The 22,118-nt window shown below is 40.6% G+C and overlaps 4 protein-coding genes and 1 non-coding gene across 5 annotated transcripts; 2 read left to right on the top strand and 3 right to left on the bottom strand.

Annotated features, from left to right (window-relative positions):
- The first annotated feature begins 3,215 nt into the window (after positions 1-3,215).
- LOC108837164 (pentatricopeptide repeat-containing protein At4g33170-like) lies at positions 3,216-6,343 on the top strand. The gene has a single exon (XM_056997246.1). The coding sequence runs from the start codon at positions 3,270-3,272 to the stop codon at positions 6,231-6,233; it is 2,964 nt and encodes a 987-aa protein (XP_056853226.1). The 5' UTR covers positions 3,216-3,269; the 3' UTR covers positions 6,234-6,343.
- LOC108837163 (F-box only protein 13) lies at positions 6,250-7,993 on the bottom strand. The gene has a single exon (XM_018610232.2). It carries the CDS (start codon positions 7,595-7,597, stop codon positions 6,362-6,364), a length of 1,236 nt encoding a protein of 411 aa, XP_018465734.1. The 5' UTR covers positions 7,598-7,993; the 3' UTR covers positions 6,250-6,361.
- Positions 7,994-15,312: 7,319 nt separating this feature from the next.
- LOC130502448 (uncharacterized) lies at positions 15,313-18,730 on the bottom strand. Its single transcript, XM_056997244.1, has 5 exons — positions 18,216-18,730; positions 17,118-18,162; positions 16,584-17,022; positions 16,144-16,449; positions 15,313-15,956 (listed from the first exon to the last, which is right to left on the bottom strand). Exons 1-5 carry the CDS (start codon positions 18,728-18,730, stop codon positions 15,313-15,315), a joined length of 2,949 nt encoding a protein of 982 aa, XP_056853224.1.
- On the bottom strand, positions 18,730-20,925 carry LOC130502450 (uncharacterized; the record flags this gene model as incomplete). The annotated part of the gene is made up of 2 exons (XM_056997247.1): positions 18,730-19,856; positions 20,054-20,925. Coding segments are annotated over 2 exons (1,999 nt in total), but the record flags the coding sequence as incomplete, so codon positions are not given.
- On the top strand, positions 20,236-20,342 carry LOC130502451 (small nucleolar RNA R71). The gene has a single exon (XR_008940267.1). It is a non-coding gene; the product is annotated as a small nucleolar RNA R71 (small nucleolar RNA).
- Positions 20,926-22,118: the final 1,193 nt, after the last annotated feature.

Genomic DNA, 22,118 nt, shown 5'->3' with positions numbered 1-22,118 from the left:
TGCTGCTGAGTTTGAAACTTTTAGAATGTGATGATAATATAATCATATGTATTTAAATCTTTTTTGAAAAAAGAGATTCAGTGATAAAAATTTGTATTTTAAGATTGCCCACTCTCAACTAAAGAGAGTAAACACTCACGCACTTACCGTTGATAATGGTCTTTTCTTTGATTTTGGGAAAATTTCAATTTTCTCAAAATAACCAGCACATTATAGCCAATACGATGACGTCTATTATTTCATCAACAACCCCATCGTATTCCACAGTTTTTGCTGAAAAAAAAAGAAGAAAGGGTTGTAGCCAGGGTACAACTAGAGCGTTCGAAGTGGTTGAATCCCAATTCTCAAGCTTGAATCATAGTTTTAATAAAGTTAAAATTAATCTTAAAATCTTAGAAATACACGTGTCACAAAGTGTATATCTCTGGTGCATAAATCCATTGTGTTTTTCGATCATTGACTGCCATGTCTTTTTCACCACCAACAAAGACCATGGTATTTAGTTTCTATTTGGAATTAACCCAACGGAGACCAGCATTGATTCTATTTCTTAATGACTTTAGATCAATAGGCAAAGGCAATGGCAGCATATTTACGTCCCACACCAAATCAACGGTATCCTCTGAAATCATTAAGGAGAAAGACATTAATAACTAACATAATGAGAGAATTAAGACATAGATTAGAGATTAATACCGAGGCTGCCAGTGCCTTCTGCATCGGTGATGGGCAAATTGGAGGATGTCCCTTTTCCAATTGTTCAAAGAACCAAAAAGCTTGGGTTAACCAAGCCACTCCGGGAAGATTTTTGGCAAACATCTCGCTAACTGCTGAGATTACAGTATAACTGTATCTACGCAAATCTCGTATTACACACCAATAAGATAGGACTTTTACTTGAGTTATTCTGAACATCCTTCAGAGCATCGTTTAACATTTGATGTACCAATTTTCTGTCCGCCACTTCTTTCACTCTCGTGTATATATCAGAATCATCCCCACCAAGCACCGTTATCATCCTTATTCTACATTCATCACATCTTAAATCTCTCCAGAGAACTTGATAAAACCTCACCTTACATCCATCTTTCTGGATTCTGAGTTGTCAACCCATCCATCATATATTAACTTAATATCTACCAACCCACTTACAGATTTTGTGCAGCTGGTAAACCGATTCCGATCTAGATGTATTGGAATCCTGAAACACCATGACATCACAAATACATGATGATGATCATCTGGTCTACTTCTTGAATCGTGCCTTAAAATTCAACTAATTCACGCATTAGCCAATGCTTATTGGGTATGAGAGGACATGCAAATTGAACTTCGTCAATGTATTTTCTCTTTTATTGTGCAGTCAATAAAGTTAACTTAATGTGGGATCTAAACACTTTCGAAACACTTTTTGTTTTACTATGTAATAGATTAACAAAACTGATGTTACACTCCACATGCTATAGATGGTGTGGATTTATAAAGAAATTTTTGAGAAAAAATAGTAATCCTTCCATTTCATATTATAGTTTAAGAAAAATAATAATACTCCAAATTTTAATCATAAAAGGGCTAGTATAAAAATGTCTAATCCATCCAGTTTGGACTACTTGTGTTGCATGTAGAACTTATATTTATATCAAACATATTAATAAATAGAATTCTTAAAAATGATTACAATAATAATTGAAGTATTAAAAATATACACTATGTTCATTCCGGATCGATCCATATAGATATTTAGATGTGTTTAGTATGCCAAAATGAGTTCAAATTTCTAAATATAAAAAGGGCTAATATATCAAATGTTTAATATATCAAATATTTAATATAAACGTTGACCAAATAATGAAACTGAATAATGCATTTCTTAATATTCCTAATAAATTTTATCATTCATAAAGAATATTTATTCCTTTTCAATCTTTCTCATTTCTATAACTAAAGAAAAAAATTGTTCCTTACTAAATTTGATATAAAATAACTATTTCTCATTATTTCTATAATTTTATTTTTGTCTATTTTTTTCTATTTGTTTTCACTGTTCCCGAGATGAGATGGTTACTAGTTAGACACCAAAATTCATACTTTTTAATAGTTACAACTTCTTATCTTAAAAGGACATATGTAAATAAATATATCTTCTGTTTTATATTTACTAGCAATACTTAAATAATTACTGTTCACATGTCCAGAAAATAATACTAGTTCATCCTACTGGAAATAGAGTTGCTGAAGAAAACAAGATCGGGACAATATAGCCAGGAAACGGACGGAAAGAAGGCTTGAATCTTTTGATAAAAAAAAAAACATGGCAGATGGGCCGAAGCCGTGAAGGAGAAGCATCACCGGTCTGTAGTTGATGTGGTGGTCTAGAGGTGATGGACCCCAGAAGTGGACAGTGGGCGGTTATTTCAGAATCTGCCGCCATGAGGCAGCGGCGGAGGTATCTTTCAAGGAGGCACGTTAGGCTTAGGTAAGACGACAGACATATATTTACTCTATCTACCTTTCTACCTTTCTTGGCTTCTTGTCCGAGAGAGAAAGATGATGAGAAATGAAACAATGAGTTTGATGTTATTTTTAGTCAAATGCATCTCTAAGTGGAAAAAATATATATTAATAATTATGCTTCTGTTTTTCGATATACAAGAAAAGATCTTAGTAGTTTCAAGTTTTGTTTACTCCCTAATCCCTACAATAATGATTTCTGGTTCCATGACCAAAAAAAACTATGTCAAAATGCATAATGTCAAAATTCGTTAGACGTTAATATTACCTATGTTTCACTTTTTTTCTGAAACACCTTTTTTGAAATACTATTCACTATTGTTCATAATATATGATGTCTTGTCTAAAATTACAAAAATTAAAGAAAAAAACTAAGTTTTCAAGAAATAGTATTATAAATATACATTAAAAATATTCAATCAATCATAGAAAACTGTAAAATATAATCAGTTGAACAGTTTTTAATAAAGTTCAAATTAACATTAAAATCTCAAAACATCTTATATTTTAAAACATCAAAAAAATTCTAAAACATCAATATATTATTAAACAGAAGGGAATAAGTTATACTGTTAACCTGTAATTTATTTAACAAAACTAAACCGAAAAAAATGCAGTATTATGCAATAACCGGTTGCTAACCGACTGGTACCCGCGTTAAGAGCCTAAGCAAAGTCACGAACCAACTTAGGTTTTATAGTTTCTTGCTTCGCAAGACTACACCACTCAACTTTAAAAGGTTACATTTTTAACCAACCATGCAAGCAACCATCAAATCGATCCCTTTCTCCTTTCACAGATCTCCTAAACTCTGCTATCTCCTCTCTCCTTTACGCCTCACCTCCGCTTCGCCATTTTGTTCTTCCTCTTCTTCATCACAATGGTTCGGCTTTCTTCGCGATGCCATCTCCACGTCGGACTTGAGGCTCGGAAAATGCACACACGCACGTATCCTATCCTTGGAGCAAAACCCAGAACGATTCCTTGTCAACAACCTCATTACAGTGTACTCAAAGTGTGGATCACTCACTTATGCACGCCGGGTGTTCGACGAAATGCCTGAAAGAGACCTCGTTTCCTGGAACTCGATTTTAGCTGCTTATGCTCAGTATTCCGAAGGTGTTATCGAGAACGTTGAAGAAGGTTTTCATCTTTTCAGGCTTTTACGCAATAATGTAATGTTTACCAGTCGGATGACTCTGGCTCCATTGTTAAAACTCTGTTTGCATTCTGGATATGTGTGGGCTTCAGAGGCGGTTCATGGGTATGCTTGCAAGATCGGTTTGGATAGTGATGAGTTTGTTTCCGGGGCTCTTGTTAATATATATCTGAAGTTTGGTAAGGTTAAGGAAGGTAGGGTTTTGTTTGAAGAGATGCCTTATAGAGATGTTGTGTTATGGAATTTGATGTTGAAGGCTTATCTGGATATGGGTCTTAAAGAAGAAGCAGTGGATCTCTCTTCTGCATTTCATAGAAGTGGTTTGCATCCCAATGAAACCACCTTGCGTTTGCTCGATAGAGTTTCTGGTGATGATTCTGAAGGAGGACAAGTGAAGTCCTCTGCAAATGGTCATGATGCTTCAGAAATAAGATCCAAGAACCAAGTATTGACTAAATATCTCAAGGCAAGTCAGTATTCAGCTCTTCTCCAAAGTTTTGCGGATATGGTTGAGTCCAACTTGGAATGTGATGATGTCACATTTATTTTGGTGTTAACTACAGCTGTTAGGTTAGATAATTTAGCTTTAGGGCAGCAAGTTCATTGTATGGCGTTGAAGATAGGATTTGATTTGATGCTTACTATAGCGAATAGTCTAATCAACATGTACTGTAAGCTGAGAAAAGTGGGATTTGCTAGGACAGTATTTCACAGTATGAGTGAACGAGATTTGATTTCGTGGAATTCAGTTATCTCCGGTTTTGCTCAAAGTGGCTTAGAAGCCGAAGCAGTGCGTCTGTTTATGCAGTTGTTACGTTGTGGCTTCACACCAGACCATTATACAATAACAAGTGTTTTAAAGGCAACTTCTTCTATCTCTGAAAGCTTGTCGTTGAATAAACAAGTTCATGTCCATGCAATTAAAACCAATAATGTTGCAGACAGTTTTGTCTCTACTGCTCTGATTGACGCCTACTCTCGGAACAAGTGTATGGAGGAGGCAGAAGTTTTGTTTGAGAGGAACAATTTTGACCTGGTCGCTTGTAATGCCATGATGTCTGGTTATACCCACAGTAATGACGGCCCCAAGACTCTGGAGCTCTTTGCCTTGATGCATAAACAGGGAGAGAGATCCGATGATTTCACACTTGCAACAGTTCTTAAGACATGTGGTTCTTTGTTCGAGGTAAATCAAGGAAAGCAAGTCCATGCTTATGCAATCAAATCCGGATACGACTTAGATCTATGGGTCAGCAGTGGAGTTTTGGATATGTACGTAAAATGTGGCGATATGAGAGCAGCACAGTTTGCTTTCAATAGTATTCCTGCGCCCGACGATGTTGCTTGGACGACTATGATATCAGGATGCATAGAGAATGGAGAAGAAGAGAGAGCTTTTCATGTTTATAGCCAGATGAGGCTCATGGGAGTGTTGCCTGATGAATTTACAATAGCCACGCTTGCGAAAGCAAGCTCTTGCTTGACGGCGTTAGAACAAGGGAGACAAATTCATGCAAACGCCCTCAAGTTGAACTGCACAGGTGATACGTTCGTTGGAACTTCACTTGTGGACATGTATGCTAAGTGCGGAAGCATAGACGACGCATATTCTTTGTTCAAAAGGATCGAAATGAGGAACATCGCTGCCTGGAACGCCATGTTAGTAGGATTAGCTCAACATGGGGAAGGAAAAGAAGCGCTCCAGCTTTTCAAACAGATGAAATCTTTGGGTATAAAACCTGATAAGGTCACATTCATCGGTGTTCTCTCTGCTTGCAGTCACTCAGGCTTAGTATCCGAGGCATACAAGCATATCGAATCAATGCATCGAGACTATGGCATAAAACCTGAGATAGAACACTTCTCTTGTTTAGCTGATGCGCTTGGCCGCGCTGGACTTGTTAGAGAGGCTGAGAAATTGATCGAGTCAATGTCCTTGGAAGCTTCAGCATCGATGTACAGAGCACTGCTTGCAGCTTGCAGAGTTCAAGGGGATACAGAAACAGGGAAGAGAGTGGCAGCTAAGCTTTTGGAGCTAGAGCCATTGGATTCATCAGCTTATGTGCTTTTATCCAACATGTACGCAGCTGCTTCGAAATGGTCTGAGATGAAACTCGCCCGGACGATGATGAAAGGGCAGAAAGTGAAAAAGGACCCGGGGTTCAGCTGGATCGAGGTGAAAAACAAGATCCATCTATTTGTTGTGGACGACAGATCAAACCCTCAAAGTGAATTGATACACAAGAAAGTAAAGGATGTGATCAGAGACATCAAACAAGAAGGGTATGTTCCTGAGACAGATTTCACACTTGTAGATGTGGAGGAAGAAGAGAAAGAGCGCGCACTGTATTACCACAGCGAGAAGCTGGCCGTTGCGTTCGGGCTTATGAGCACTCCTCCATCCACACCTATCAGGGTGATCAAGAATCTTCGCGTATGTGGAGATTGCCACAACGCAATGAAATACATATCAAAGGTGTATGATAGGGAGATTGTACTGAGAGATGCAAACCGGTTTCACCGATTCAAGGATGGTAAATGCTCATGTGGTGACTTTTGGTAGAGACAAGCTTTCTTCTTACTACAAATCATTCGTGTTCTAACTCAATGATTGTCAATACATTATATAAATCAAGTTACAGTGCATTTATCTGAAAAAGAATGAAATCAGATCCTTAAAGAGCTAAAACTTCAAACTGTTGCTTCGATCCGAGGCTGGAACGAAAGAGCAGAAACGAACTCCACAGCTTCTCCATCCTTGAAGCATTTTGGCAACTCGCTCCACTGTTCTGAAACTAAATCATACAGAAAGTATCTATAATACATCTCAGGAGGATTGGTGTTGAAGCACACAAGTATCTTGTTTCCAGCTCCTCCAACACAGTTTATGTCACCTTCTCTCCCGTACAACTCATGGGACATTGCAGGAGGCAACATCCCGACATGAACCCAACTCTGGTTCTCTAGTTTCCAAATCCTCAAGCTGGTGCTTTCGTAGAACTCAGAGAGAAGAATCACAAACATGGTTCCGTTACATTCCACCAAGTCGATGGAATACTCAAGAAACGGAGGAAGAAGCTTAGGGAGCTCGGTGAAGCATCTTTTGGCGAGGTCACAAGCTATGATGGTTCCGTAAGAGCTGAGAAAGTAGACGGTCTCTGCATTGTCCTTAACGGTTATAACAGAAGAGTATTGCTTCGAAGGGCTTCTCTGGAGATTGTTACTCGCTACAACCACGGTTCCTGTCTTGCTGAGAAAGTAGACTGTTCCATTATCATCATCTGATGAATCATCATTGTACTCATCTCCATCGTTCTTCTTCACTAAGTTCAACTCTTTGCTCCATGAACCGGAATCTGATTCGTAGAACCGGAAACAGAGGTTTGGGGCTTCTCCAGAGATTGTAACGAGCTTGTAGCCGGAGGGAGTGAGAGTTGCAGTCATGGCTACAGCTTGGAGAGGTTTGCTGTTATCTAGAGAAGGAAGGTCAAGAGAAGATCCAGTGATGGGATTACAGAGGAAGAAGTCGCCAGAAACAGAGCATCGAAAACAGAGCAAACCGCCAGAGGAAGCCACGGGGATGAAACCGCGGCGGTTGCTGCGGTGGCTGAGGTTCTTCCAGCTCTTCTCCGTGGAGTCGTGTACGAAAGTCGAAGAATTGGAGTCGTTAGGGACCATGAAGAACCAAGGATCTCGGAGAGGGACTTGGGAGCAAGCAAGGTTGAAGCTTTTGGAGGATTGGGTTGATTTCCATCTCTTGCAGACGGAGGTCATGCGGAGGAAAGAGGAAGTTGGTAGCCACGAGAGGACTCTCTCGAGGACGTCGTCGCTGAGTTCATCCAAGGGGAAAGAATCAGGAGGAGAAGCTAAGGTTACTGTGTAGTCTTGTTCGTCTCGTGACTTTCTTTTCCCAGCTGAGAATCCCATGTTTTTCAAGGCTTCAGATCAGAGAAAAGTTTCGAGCTTTTAGAGGTAAAGGGGAGATTTTTTTGCAGAATAGGATTGAATTTGAGGATTTAGTAAAGATCTCGAGCAAAATCAGAAGGAACACTGTTTGGTGAAATGCAGAGAAAGAGAGAAGAGAAGAAGGGAGTTTGTGATGGTGAAGGAGAAGTCGAGAAGCAGAGAGATGGTGGTGAAAGGGACTAATCGTTGGTTGAAGTAATTTTTGTTTTTAAAGAGAGAGACAGAGAGAGTGAAAAGGAAGCTTCTTGGGCACCTCTTTCAGAGAGCGTTGACAATCCACAAAGATACTATGGGGGAAGAGACAAACAAAAGTGAAAGATTGTGTTATTTGTATAGCTTCTTGTTCAATGTTCTGCCACTAGCCCCCAATAAGTAATATTTAATCAAATATGAAATAGTTGTGTCTATACAGAAATTCAAAAACAACAATAATCAAATAAATCAACTCATTCACAATTGTCAATTGTCAATCAACAATAATCAAAAACAACAATTGTCATTCACACGGCTAATCTACTTTTTTTTTTTAGTGTTTCAAAAAAAAAAATAGATTAGCCGTGTGAATTTTTAGACTATTCTTGTGATTTTTAAGCTTTGTATATTAGTGATTTGTCCTTTAATTTGGATTTAATGTGTTTTTGTGATGTGTATGTTGTAAATATTTGTGATGTAAAGAAAAGTTTTGTGGAGTGGGACAAAAAAAAACAGTAGCACTATTGAGTTATTCAAAATAGTGAATGATTTTTTCAACAACAAAGGAAATAAAAAGTAAACTTATCACCGGCAGCACCAACTAACTCCTTTTATAATTAGCTAGAGAGTGGCTAAACTTCTACAGTTATTTGACAAGAGTTTTGTAACGATTGTATTTTGTTTTGTTTTAGAGTCATAAGTCATATGTTTAGACTTGATTTCAAAAATTATGTTTGGAGACATGACAAAAACATGAAGAAGAAAAAAGATTTAATATATTATAAAACTAAAAGATGTAATTCTTGTTTTATCATTCATTCTCTAGAGTTCCAAACATTAGTTGCAAAATTTGTAGTTGATCGATCTCAGCTGTATGCATCCATCATCATTCAAATGGTGTAATGGAAGATAGATCACTAGCTAAAGGCTAAGAGGAAAGAGGAACATAGAAGAATAATTTTTAAAAAGAAACATAGAAGAATTAGCGCACGAAGACAGTGGACATGGAAGCAAAAGTGATAACAGGATTTTGCTAAGATCCTATTCAAATGTTGAAGTATAAAGGATGTCAATCCAATTCTAAGGGAATGCGAAGCACTAGGAATGCAAGACCATGCTTAAGCTAAATGCTATCAAGATGAGATGAGAAACTACTCTAAAATAGGAATAAAAATGCAACAAAGCAAAAGACTTTCTTTGATTATGAGAATGAGAGGACTCATGGGATAAGGGAATATGACTTTGGGTGATCAAACTCCAACTAAGGTGCTAGCTTTCAATCAATCTATCTACCTTAGGCCTAGACACAAGACTAAGCAAACTTTATCTCTAAATGAATGCTCATTTGCTTCCAAAACTCAAGCATCTAATCTCTTAGGTTGAATGTTTAGGAAGCAATCATTAACAATAAGTCTAATAGCCATCTTAACACCTTTAACAACAAATCTCTTTGGTAGAGTATGTTAAAAGCTTAGGAGAGTTGGTCAGACATTTCATCAAACACCTTGTGGGTGGGAAATGTCTAGAACTCAACTTTAGAGAGGCCAGCTCTAAAGAAGCATTAAAAACACTCTACTAGCAAGGATTAAGAAGGATCTACACCTAAACACCTTAGATCAAGCCTAATCACCCTTAATCTCCCTAACCCATGAATCCAAAAGTGGATCTACTCACTAATCACCATGATTACTCTTGAACCCATGAGGTTTCCAAGCTTAATCATGTTTAAGAAAGATCAATAAGAAATTATAAACACTCAAGAACACACAAGAAGATGATGATTTGATTCAAGGAAAGAACTTTCACCCAATTGTTTTGTGTTTCTTAAGAGGAAAATAAGATAATCCCCACAAAATAGAGATTACAAAGTATTTATAGGTAGGTTTAGGGTAAAGAGAGACACATATGATAAAAGACTAGAATGCCCTTTGTATAGGCTAATTAGAACTTCAAAATGTGTTTAAAATGACCCAAGGTCGAATTGGGTCGAACCGGAACGGTTTGAGAAAACCAGCCTCGACCACACTCTCTTCTCTTCACGCCCGGCATGGTGATCCCGGTCCTGCATCCCGGTCCTGCCCATACGCCCGGCTTCCTCATCCCGGTCCAAGCAATCCGGTCTGAGCCTGCACGCCCGGGTTGGTCATGGCGGTCCTGCACGTCCGGTCCTCGCCCATACGCCCGAGTTGTGTTGCACGGTCTGACCTGTCCGGTCCTGGCCTTCACGCCCGAGTTGGTGATGGCGGTCTTGTCTCTCCGGTCTTGCCCACACGCCCGGGATGGTGATTCCGGTCTCGACCATTCCGGTCCAGTCGAGTCTAAAAGAGTACTTGTTTGGCTGAGCATCATTCTTCACCTCTCTTGGATCTTTGAACTCTCAAACACTTCACATCATCTCATAGTATGCTCCAACACCTGATAGGGACATATGAATGCAATATGGATCCTAAAGACACTAAGATCTAAGCTATATGATCAAAATGCATAAGATATGAAAGCTAAAAACATGTAATATGCAAGATATCAACTCCCCCACACTAGTCCTTTACTTGTCCTCAAGTAAACTTTCAAGAACTAAGGAGGAGAGGCTTGAAAACAGGGATTTCATAACCAAAAAAAACGCTCTTCTTAGCCATCATCTTAACAACCTTGCATAATCATAACAACTAGCTAGAGCAAAACATCCATTCTTCTCTAACTTCTCTAGACCTATTCAACTCTTTTGATCTCTACACTCATCATCATGATTCCACAAACCCAAATTCAACAACTCTCTAACAATCATTAAGCAAACTCAATAGAAAATCTTGCAAATGGTCAAAAGGTCCAAGTCATTTGGTTTGAAAGGAAATGCTTTTGTTCAATGATGAAATAAGAAGTTCAAAACAATCTTTTAGAGGTGGTTTACTCTCAAAACAAAGTAGCTTTGGTAATGCACATAATATATCTAAGAAAGGGGTCAACTCATGCATACAATGCTCAATCTCCATTGTTCTACCCTTCCCCATACATATACAAGCTGAAACTTCAACTTCAAGTGCCAAAACCCAACTCTCATCACTCACCAAGATATCCCAAAGAACTCAAAACACTTCTTTAAATAGAACTCTTTTCTTTTATGGAGTCAATCAAGGGATTTTTTTATTTTTATTTACACTTTAAGATTCAACTTAGCTCTTTCTAAACTTTGCTAGCCCCCTTTTTTCATTTTTTTTTTTTTAATTTTTTTTTATTATTATTATTTTTTTTATTATTTGGGGGCCAAGACATGCTTTGAGCTAAGGATCACAAATTATAATCCCTTGAGACAAGACAATCACTTCTTAGAGTTCTAAAAGTCTAAACTCCTCTTTCTTAACCAAACCATACTCCCAAAATAAAATCAACAACACTCACCGCCCAATCCTAAGTGCTAGACAAAGATGTGTCTAATCTAGCTAGAATGGAACTAAGCATTGTCGACCCCGATACTCTCAACATTATGCACATGCAAAGCTTTCCAAAAAGACCTCACTCAACAAACAATGAAGGCTTGAAAGAAAGCTTTGGGTTCAGGGTGTGGAGTGCCACTTGAAATTGTCAAAAAGATTGGCAAAAAGCATGACAATTCAAGTGTGTATAAGCCATGACTCAGCACACAAAGACCATAAGCAAGAGACATTGAGTTTAAATAAGACAGGAGCAATCTTCAAAGAGAGAGTTTCAAACAATCCAATGAGTTTCAAGAAGAGAATTCAAGGCACAAAGTCTACAAGATATCAAGAGAATGCTCAATCTAGTTATCATGATTACAAAGGTTGCTAAAATGAGAACTTAGCATGCAAGGTAAAATCATCCCCTTATGCATGAATGCATCTAGACTCAATCCTAAAATGCAAATGATGCAACTAGATGCTTCTTTTTGTGCTTTTCAATCAAAAATTTTTTATGGGTTTTCTATGCAATAACTATATACAATGCATGCTAAATGACAAGAAAACACAAGAACATTAGCAACTTGCACCTCCCCCACACTTAATTCACACAGTCTCTTGTGTGAAAAGTGGAGAGAGATGACCAAAATAAAAGCAAAATGCAAATGAAAATGGTATATACAAAGGAAGGTGTTGGAGTACCTCTATGGAGCGTGAGAAGAGGCTGATGCCTCGGAGTTGTCATCTTCATCAGTGGTGTCAAGAGAAGGAGATTTGTTTCCTGATTCTGAAGGAAGATGTATGGTTTCTCAAGCTGCGGAGAGACTGCTCCCTTGATTCTGGTGCGGATGGGTCATAGAGAGGTTGAGGTGGGGGCGTGATGAGAGCATCAATGTCAAAGTCCTCCGCCTTACATCCAGCTACAGCCCCTCTAGTCAAAACATCAGTCACCTTTCTCATGAAAATAGCTGAGGCCTTAGCTTGTCTCTTCACGGTTCTTCTCAGCTCCTTACATTTGTTGGTGAGCTTGTAAATGGTTCTATCCTGAGCTCTGCTCCACCTCTGGAGGGTACTGATCTGATCATGAGCATCGCGAAGGGGGCCAAGAGGTAAAGCACCTGTGAACTGGTCGAACTTGTAGCGAGGAGGGCCAAAAAGGTGTTCAGTGGCCCTGCTTGCGTACCCCTGAGTATATACCTCGTCGCTGCCTCCTGTTGCTGCCGTTTGAGTCACAGGGCCAAGCGCTCCATGGCATTTGAGCAAGTGCTCCTCATCAATATCGAACCTGATTGCACCCGGACTTGTCAAGGTGGTGAGTGGGTAGTTGGGAAGAACAATCTCAGCTTTCTTGTTGAGCCTCTTGTATGAGTAGACATACCTTCCATCTAATGTCCCTGCTAGGAATTGGACTTTCTGTAGGTACTTCCCATTCAAGTAAGCTGGACCTGATTTATCAGTTCCCAAATCAATCCCCAAGTAACCAAGTAGTGGGGTTATCCAGCCACCGATCCCAATCTGAGGTTCGGAATCGCGGTTTGTCCAAGCCCAATCCTTATAGTACATGAGGCGCGTCACAAAGTATCCCACCATACCAAAATCACTGTAGAAGTCATCAGGGACAATGGGTAACTCAGGGTGGGTGGCATAGTGTTGGACAGCTTGATGAAGAAATCTCAATTCCTCTCCAGCGATATTACTCACCTCCTTCTTGTAGAACAGGGTGTGAATAAGGAACCTGTGGAGATAGCGCAAGGTAGGGTGCTTGATGGCTGTGCTTCTGTCTTTCCTACCCTCTCTTCCCTTTCCTGATATCAATTTCCAAGTTAGGTCTTCGATTCCTTTGCCTTTTGGTGCATTGGTGAGCTGAGGAAGAGCTGGATTCCTCCCATCATGGAGGCCAAGAGCTTCTCCAATCTCTGTGAAGGACATGGTGTAAGACTGACCAGCGATCTTAAAGGTGATTCTTCCCCAGCCTTGCTGTGCACTCTTCTTGGTGTGAAATGTCGCTTCAAGAGTAGACAAGAACTGGCAAGAGACATCGGGATAAGTTTGGTAAGCCACTGAATAGAAGCTGCCTATCTTCATGAACGCTAGCATCTCCTTAACATCATCATCAAGATACAACCCTTGTAAGAGGGTCCTGTCCACAAATCTTGTTGGAGGCCAAGCAATACCTTTCCTCATTTGCTCCACCAACTCAGCTTCTGTGGGTTTCTTCTTCCTATCTCTGCCAGCATTGAAGTTTTTCCTCTTGGGAGGGCCATGATCCTCATCACTGTCTGGAGAGGGATCCTCAGCTTTTTCACTGTCACTCTCTTCAACCACAGGTCTTTTGCCCTCTTTCTTCTGCTTTGCTCTTAACTGCTGATCCTTAAGGACTTGGTTTTGGTGCACCTCCTTACAAACTAGCTGAGAAGTGGGCCGCTTGGTAGGTGGTTTCGGCTGTGGTATTGGAGCATGAGTTGAAATGGTAAGATTAGCTTCTTGGTTGCTTTTCTCCAATACAAGAGTGCCTCCACTTTACCCCTTGGCGCTCTTGCTCTCTTGGGAGGGGCTTGCTTGTGAGCAATGTCGGCCGCACTTTCATCAGCAGCAATTCTTTTGCCATCTCTCTTGGCTTGTGTTTTCTTCTTGAGCATGGCTAAAGCTTGCTGCCTACGTTCCTCCTCGGAACCAGGTTGTGAACCCAACACTTTCCCTGTTCTATCAGTCTCTCTCTCAGCTTTCTTCTTCTTCTCCGCCTCTATCTCAGCTTGAGTTTGTCGTGCCATTGGTACCTGAAAAGAAAAACCTTGGAAAGGAGTGAGCAAAGGAAATAAAATTTTCAAAGAGAGAGAAATGATCAAAGCGAAAGAGCTCAGCTCTAGAAAACCTAATTCAAATTAATAGCTAAGCAAAACAAGAGCTGCAAACTAAATTAGAGGATCTCATGCTCAAAATTCGATTTTTTTTTTTTTTTTTTTTTTTTTTTTTTTTTAAGAGCTAGAATCTCTAATCAGCAAAACTCTTGATCAATCACTCTACAGCACGAAATCAACCTTAAATCTAAGTTCTCCACCAGCTTAGCATCCAATCTACTCCAAGAATATCCTAAAACAAGCAATTTTTGAAAAAATCCCCAAATCTCATGAACCCTAATTTCTCAAAGCTCAAATTAACCTCAATTCCACCATGAAACCAACTACCCAGCATGATATAAAAGCTTTCCCTAGTCTATTTTACAAGAATCTAGCAAGAAAAAGCTCAAATTTCAAGTTCAAATTTTTAGGGTTCATGAGAGTTACGAATTTGAACTTAAAGAACTCATACCTTGCTATGGATGATGGAAAATGAAGAAAGGATTCAAGAAAATAGACTAATGGGAGAAAGACTTTGATTTAGGGAAAAGAATGGATTGATTTGGTGGAGATTTGAGTGAGATAAGGTGTTTTTGGTTCTTGGAGGTAAGAGAGGTTTTAGATTTGTGAAAGAGGTGAGGAATGAGAGGAAAAGGGTCGACAATTAGGTTAGGAGGGGGGTTTGGTTCGGGTCGGGTCGTGGGCAAACGGGTTGGGTCGAAAAAGAGAAGAAAACTTACCTGGAGCGGGTCGTGGAGCGGGACGCGGGTTGGAGCGGTACGCGGGCTTGGAGCGGGACGCGGGTCGTCGAATGGAAGCGTCGTCCGTACTGCTGCACGCCCGGGTGAGGAAACGCGGTCTCATCTCTCCGGTCCTCTCTAGCACGCCCGGGTTGCATTGCACGGTCCTCACATCCCGGTCCAAATGGACAAACTTATCAAGCCTCCACGCCCGGCTTCTCCTTCCCGGTCCTCACAGTCCGGTCCTCTCGTTTCAATCTTTTTTTTTTTTTTTTTTTTTTTTTTTTAGAGAACCTTTCTCCTCAACCCATACCACACTAGCTTCTTGTCTTCTCTATCCATGGTACCCATTCTCCAAGGTTCACTTCACTTCAACTCGAAAAAGAAATTCTAATGCAATATTTACAAGGATAGACATGGGACTTCCTCCCAAGTGAGCTTGTTTAAAGTCTCTAGCTTGACTTTGCTTCTTTTGAGACTAGGTGGAGGTGGGTTCAGAAAGTGGAATTGAGAATCCATCTTCCTTTTGGTGTAGTACCCAAATAGAGCTTCACTCTTTGTCCATTCACTGTGAACTCTCCTCCATTCTTATCCCAAAGAACCACTGCTCCATAAGGCTTAACTTCCTTGATCTTAAAGGGTCCAGACCACCTTGATTTGAGCTTCCCTGGAAACAACTTCAGCCTAGAGTTGTAGAGGAGTATCTGATCATCAGCTCTTAACTCTCTCTTCAAAATGTTCTTGTCATGAAAGGCTTTGGTTCTCTCCTTGTAGATCCTTGAGTTCTCAAAAGCATCCATCCTAATCTCATCAAGCTCATGAAGCTGAAAAAGTCTCTTTTCTTTTGCATTCTTGATGTCAAAGTTCAGTAATTTCACAGCCCACAATGCCTTGTACTCAAGTTCTACTGGTAGATGACAAGCTTTCCCATACACAAGGTTGAAAGGGGTGGTTCCCAATGGTGTCTTGTATGCTGTCCTATAGGCCCAAAGTGCATCATCAAGCTTGTCTGACCAATCCTTCCTCTTGGCTCCCACAATCTTCTCCAAGATACCCTTGATCTCTCTGTTAGAGATTTCAACTTGACCACTGGTTTGAGGGTGATAAGGGTTGCAACCTTGTGTTTCACTCCATTCTTCTTGAGAAGATTCTCAAAAAGTTTGTTGATGAAATGTGAGCCTCCATCACTTATCACCACTCTAGGAACTCCAAACCTTGGAAAAATGATGCTCTTAAACATCTTCAACACCACTCTTGAGTCATTTGTAGGACTTGCAACTGCTTCAACCCACTTAGACACATAGTCTACAGCCACTAGGATGTACTTGTTGCCATAAGAAGAGGGAAAGGTCCCATGAAGTCTATGCCCCAAACATCAAATACTTCCACTTCAAGAATTGGGTTTTGAGGCATTTCATTCCTCTTTGTGATGTTCCCTCTCCTTTGGCAAGAATCACACCTTGAGATGAACTCTTGTGTGTCCTTGAACATATGAGGCCACCAAAATCCAGCTTGTAGAACCTTAGCCACTGTCTTGAAAGTTGCAAAATGCCCTCCATATGAAGAACCATGGCATTGTTGTAGGATTCCATCAACCTCTTCTTCAGCCACTGCCCTTCTATAGAGATGGTCTTTGCAAAGGATGAAAAGAAAAGGTTCATCCCAATAGTACCTCTTCAACTCCTTGTAGAACTTCTTCTTGGAATAACCTTCAAGTCTTAATGGTTCCTTTCCTGTGACAAGGTAGTTCACAAAATCTGCATACCAGGCTCCTTCTCCTTAGACGCCTTAACCTCTTCAAGCTTCTTGCCCGTTTCACACACTGCAACCACTGCCCTGATGGCCATGACCTGTTCCTCACGAAGCCCTTCATCAATGGGGGTTTCACCTTCAATCCTCATCCTAGATAAGTGATCAGCTACTCCATTCTCAATGCCCGGCTTGTCTCTAATCTCCAAGTCAAACTCTTGAAGCAAAAGGATCCACCTCAAAAGTCTTGGCTTAGCATCTTTCTTGGCCAAGAGGTGTCTCAAAGCTGCATGATCAGTGTAGACAATAACCTTTGACCCAACCAAGTAGCTTCTGAACTTCTCAAAGGCAAATACAATGGCTAGCATCTCCTTCTCAGTTGTGGAATACTTCACCTGAGCATCATTCAAGGTTTGGCTAGCATAGTAGATCACATGAGTCTTGCCATCCTTTTTCTGCCCCAAAACAGCTCCAACAGCAAAATCACTTGCATCACACATAATTTCAAAGGGAGACTCCAATCGGGTGGCTGAACAATAGGAGCATTGACCAAATTGTTCTTCAGCTCCTTGAAAGCTTCAAGACAATCTGAATCAAAGCTGAAAGCGGCTTCTTTGCATAGCAGCTTGGTTATTGGCCTAGCAACTTTTGAGAAGTCCTTGACATATCTCCTGTAGAACCCAGCATGGCCAAGGAAACTCCTTATGTCTTTCACAGTCTTTGGTGGAGGTAGACTAACCATCACCTCAATCTTAGCCTTGTCCACTTCGATGCCTCTTTCTGAAATCTTGTGTCCAAGTACAATCCCCTCTTTGACCATGAAGTGACACTTCTCCCAGTTCAGCACAAGGTTGGTGTCTTCACATCTCTGTAGGACCCTGCACAAGTTGGACAAACAAGCAGAAAACGAAGATCCGTAGACAGAGAAGTCATCCATGAACACCTCCACAACATCCTCAATGAGATCAGAGAAGATAGACATCATGCACCTTTGAAAGGTGGCTGGAGCATTACATAACCCAAATGGCATCCTTCGATAGGCAAAGGTACCATAAGGGCATGTGAATGTCGTCTTCTCTTGATCATCGGGATGTATGGGGATTTGGAAGAACCCTGAATACCCATCAAGAAAGCAATAGAAAGGATGGTTTGCAAGTCTCTCAAGCATCTGATCAATAAATGGCAATGGAAAATGATCCTTTCTAGATGCAGAGTTTAACTTTCTATAATCAATGCACATCCTATGTCCAGTTACAGTTCTAGTGGGGATCAACTCATTCTTATCATTTTTCACAACAGTGATACCACCTTTCTTTGGAACCACATGCACAGGAGATACCCATTTACTATCTGAGATTGGGTAAATAACACCTGCATCTAAGAGTTTGAGAATCTCCTTCTTTACAACTTCTTTCAAATTAGGGTTTAACCTTCTTTGATGTTCAATAGAAGTCATTGATTCATCCTCTAGATGTATCCTATGCATGCACAAAGAAGGTGATATCCCTTTGATGTCATCTAGAGAATACCCTATTGCTTTCCTAAACTTCTTAAGCGCACTCAACAGTTGAGACAATTCAAGTTCAGTAAGCTCACTACTCACAATGACAGGGTAAGTCTCATTAGGGCCAAGGAAAGCGTACCTTACACCATGGGGAAGGGTTTAAGTTCCACCTTAGGTGCCTTGAGTTCATCCCAATCCTCTTGGTGACTGTCCTTTTGTTGAGTGGATGCTGTCTCTTGATGAACCACTTGTTGAAGCGCCTCATACTGATCCTCACTCTCAAACCCTCTGTGTGAATCCAGCATCCTTCCATAAGCATCACTTTCCTTGTTCTCAACCACTTGGACTCCTCTATCAACTGTCAAGGCATGCTGTAGAGGGTCCTCCAGTGCTAACTCTTCAAGCAGCTCATCAGCTAAAGCTTCCATTTCCTCTATGTAGAAGATCTGCCCTTGGATGGTTGGCCTCTTCATTATCTCATTGATGTCAAAGTGGAGGATGTGCTCCTTACCCAAGTGGAGATCTATCTTTCCCTCCTTCACATTTATAATTGCTCCTGCTGTGGCCAAGAATGGTCTTCCAAGGATCAAAGGATCTCTAGCTTCCTCATCCATCTCTAGCACCACAAAGTCAGTAGGGATTTCACAATTTCCCACCATCACGGGAGATCTTCCAAAATTCCAATGGGAAACTTCACTGAGCGATCAGCAAGCACCAAGGAGAGTTTGCACTTCTTGTAGTGGCTAAACCCAAGCTTCTTGGCTACAGATAAAGGCATGAGACTAACACTAGCTCCCAAGTCACATAGGCACCTTTCAAACATCAAGGGACCAATGGCACAAGGTAGAGTGAAGCTTCCTGGATCTTCTAGCTTCTTAGGGATTGTCAACCTCTTAATGATGGCACTGCACTCATGAGTAAGAACCACCATTCCTTCCATTTCTTTCTTCTTAGCAGCCACAGCATCCTTCAAGAACTTGCTATACTGAGGAACAAGCATAAAGGCATCTATGATGGGCATTGTAATCTGCACTTCACTCATCTGCTTCTCAAAGAGTGCCTTGTACTTCTCCAATAGTTGCTTCTTGAATCTTCCTGGGAAAGGTAACTTAGGCTCATAGGGAGGAGGGACAAAAGAAGTATCTTTTGATGTAGCTTCACCTTGCTTCACTGTTCTCTTCTCCTCTCCAACCTTTCCTTTGCCCTTAGCTTCCACAATCTTTTCCATAATTTCCTCATCAACCTTCTCATCAACAATTACTACCTCATCATCAATGTTGATGGCAACCTCCCCACCCTGTTTCTCACCATCCTTGGTGAGTACTCTTGGAGGCAACTCTTTACCACTTCTCAAAGTAATTGCCTTCATTGTTTCTTTGGGGTTTTGCTCAGGTTTTCCAGGTAGGGTTCCCTGTTGGCGACTAGGCTGAGAGTTCATAGAAGCAAATTGGCTCTCCAAAGCCCTGATCTTGTTGTTCAGCTCTGTGTAGGTACTGTCAATCTTGGAGTGCACTGTCTTGAACTCATGCCCAATATCCTTTGCAACTCTAGACTGAGCTTCCATGATCTGCTTGAACATTGACTCCATGTTTGAATCAGGAGCCTTTGACTGAGATGAGCTTCCTTGAGCTTGAGTAGACTGATTTGTGTTACCAAAACCAGGAGGGGCATTTTGCCTTTGCTGATAGTTCCCTTGTTGAGTGGTTTGCTTAGGTTGGTATCCTCCTTGCTGGTTTTTGATAAGACCTCGGCTGGTAGTTGTTGTACTGAAAGTTAGGCTCCTTTCTGTACCATGTACCATTGTTGTTGATGAAGCAAAGTTCTTCTTGCCCTTCCAAACCATCAACCTCATTCACCTTAGAGGAACCTCTTGATTAGGATCACCAACAAAGCTGACCTGCTCCTTCTTGGATTGGTTTGAAAGAACCAAATCCAACTTGTCTTGCAATGATTTGATATCTTCTTTGTCTGCTGATCCTCACCTCTGCTTGCTCTATCATACTCCTCATTGTAAACTGAGTCACTCTTTGCCATGTTCTCCACCAGCTCCTCTGCATCCTGCTCAGTTCTGCCCAGGAAGAAACCATTGCTAGCTGTGTCAAGCCTATTTCTGCAAGATGGGAGAACTCCCCTGTAGAAGGTGCTAAGCAAGCTTTCCTTGGTGAAACCATGATGAGGACACTGAGCAATGTAGCTGTTGAATCGTTCCCATGCTTCACCAAAACCTTCTAGATTCCTTTGTTGAAATCCTGAAATCTCATTCCTAAGCTTTGCAGTTCTTGAGTTAGAGAAGAACTTGGTGAGGAAGGCTTCTTTGCACTCATCCCATGTTCGGATGCTATCTCTTGAGAGACCCTTCTCCCATGTGTGAGCTTTATCTCCCAAAGAGAATGGAAACAGCCTAAGCTTCAATGCATCTTCAGAAACACCATTTATCTTGATGGTGCCACACAGCCGATCAAAGTTGTCCAAGTGATCTAGAGGATCTTCCAAAGCAAGCCCATGGTACTTGTTGCTTTGGATCATGTTGATCAAGCTTGACTTGATCTCAAAGTTGTTGTTCTCCACAGCTGGTGCTCTAATGCCAGCCCTATTTCCATGGATGTTAGGCTGATCATGGGCACCAATTGCTCTAGCTTGGCGCTGTGGATGTCGTGGTCCAAGGTTGGCAGCTCCTTGACCATCTTCAGCAGCTCTATCTTGAGGCAGGTTCTCCATGTCAAACCCCAACCTCTGAATGTGAGCCTGTTGCTCTTCTTCCCTTCTTCTTCTCACAATCTCCCTCTCAAGTGCAGAAATGTCTTCAACAATGGGAGCAAGGCTTGATAAACCTCTACTCCTCAAGTTCATACACCTGAAAAGTCAAAGAGAGAAAAGAGGCAAGAATCAATATCACAATAGAAAATAAAAATGATTTAGTCTCAAGCAAGTTACTAAATCCCAATGTCACAATCAACTTAGAAGTTGGCAACGGCGCCAATTTGATAACAGGATTTTGCTAAGATCCTATTCAAATGTTGAAGTATAAAGGATGTCAATCCAATTCTAAGGGAATGCGAAGCACTAGGAATGCAAGACCATGCTTAAGCTAAATGCTATCAAGATGAGATGAGAAACTACTAAAATAGGAATAAAAATGCAACAAAGCAAAAGACTTTCTTTGATTATGAGAATGAGAGGACTCATGGGATAAGGGAATATGACTTTGGGTGATCAAACTCAAACTAAGGTGCTAGCTTCAATCAATCTATCTACCTTAGGCCTAGACACAAGACTAAGCAAACTTTATCTCTAAATGAATGCTCATTTGCTTCCAAAACTCAAGCATCTAATCTCTTAGGTTGAATGTTTAGGAAGCAATCATTAAAAATAAGTCTAATAGCCATCTTAACACCTTTAACAACAAATCTCTTTGGTAGAGTATGTTAAAAGCTTAGGAGAGTTGGTTCAGACATTTCATCAAACACCTTGTGGGGGGAAATGTCTAGAACTCAACTTTAGAGAGGCCAGCCCTAAAGAAGCATTAAAAACACTCTACTAGCAAGGAATAAGAAGGATCTACACCTAAACACCTTAGATCAAGCCTAATCACCCTTAATCTCCCTAACCCATGAATCCAAAAGTGGATCTACTCACTAATCACCATGATTACTCTTGAACCCATGAGGTTTCCAAGCTTAATCATGTTTAAGAAAGATCAATAAGAAATTATAAACACTCAAGAACACACAAGAAGATGATGATTTGATTCAAGGAAAGAACTTTCACCCAAATGTTTTGTGTTTCTTAAGAGGAAAATAAGATAATCCCCACAAAATAGAGATTACAAAGTATTTATAGGTAGGTTTAGGGTAAAGAGAGACACATATGATAAAAGACTAGAATGCCCTTGGATAAGGCTAATTAGAACTTCAAAATAGTGTTTAAAATGACCCAAGGTCGAATTGGGTCGAACCGGACCGGTTTGAGAAAACCAGCCTCGACCAACTCTCTTCTCTTCACGCCCGGCATGGTGATCCCGGTCCTGCATCCCGGTCCTGCCCATAC

This window comes from Raphanus sativus, unplaced genomic scaffold (genome assembly GCF_000801105.2).
Source record: "Raphanus sativus cultivar WK10039 unplaced genomic scaffold, ASM80110v3 Scaffold0562, whole genome shotgun sequence".
In the NCBI taxonomy this organism is placed as follows: Eukaryota; Viridiplantae; Streptophyta; class Magnoliopsida; order Brassicales; family Brassicaceae; genus Raphanus; species Raphanus sativus.
Note: the sequence above shows the minus strand (reverse complement) of the source record. Positions and strands in the feature narration are given on the sequence as shown.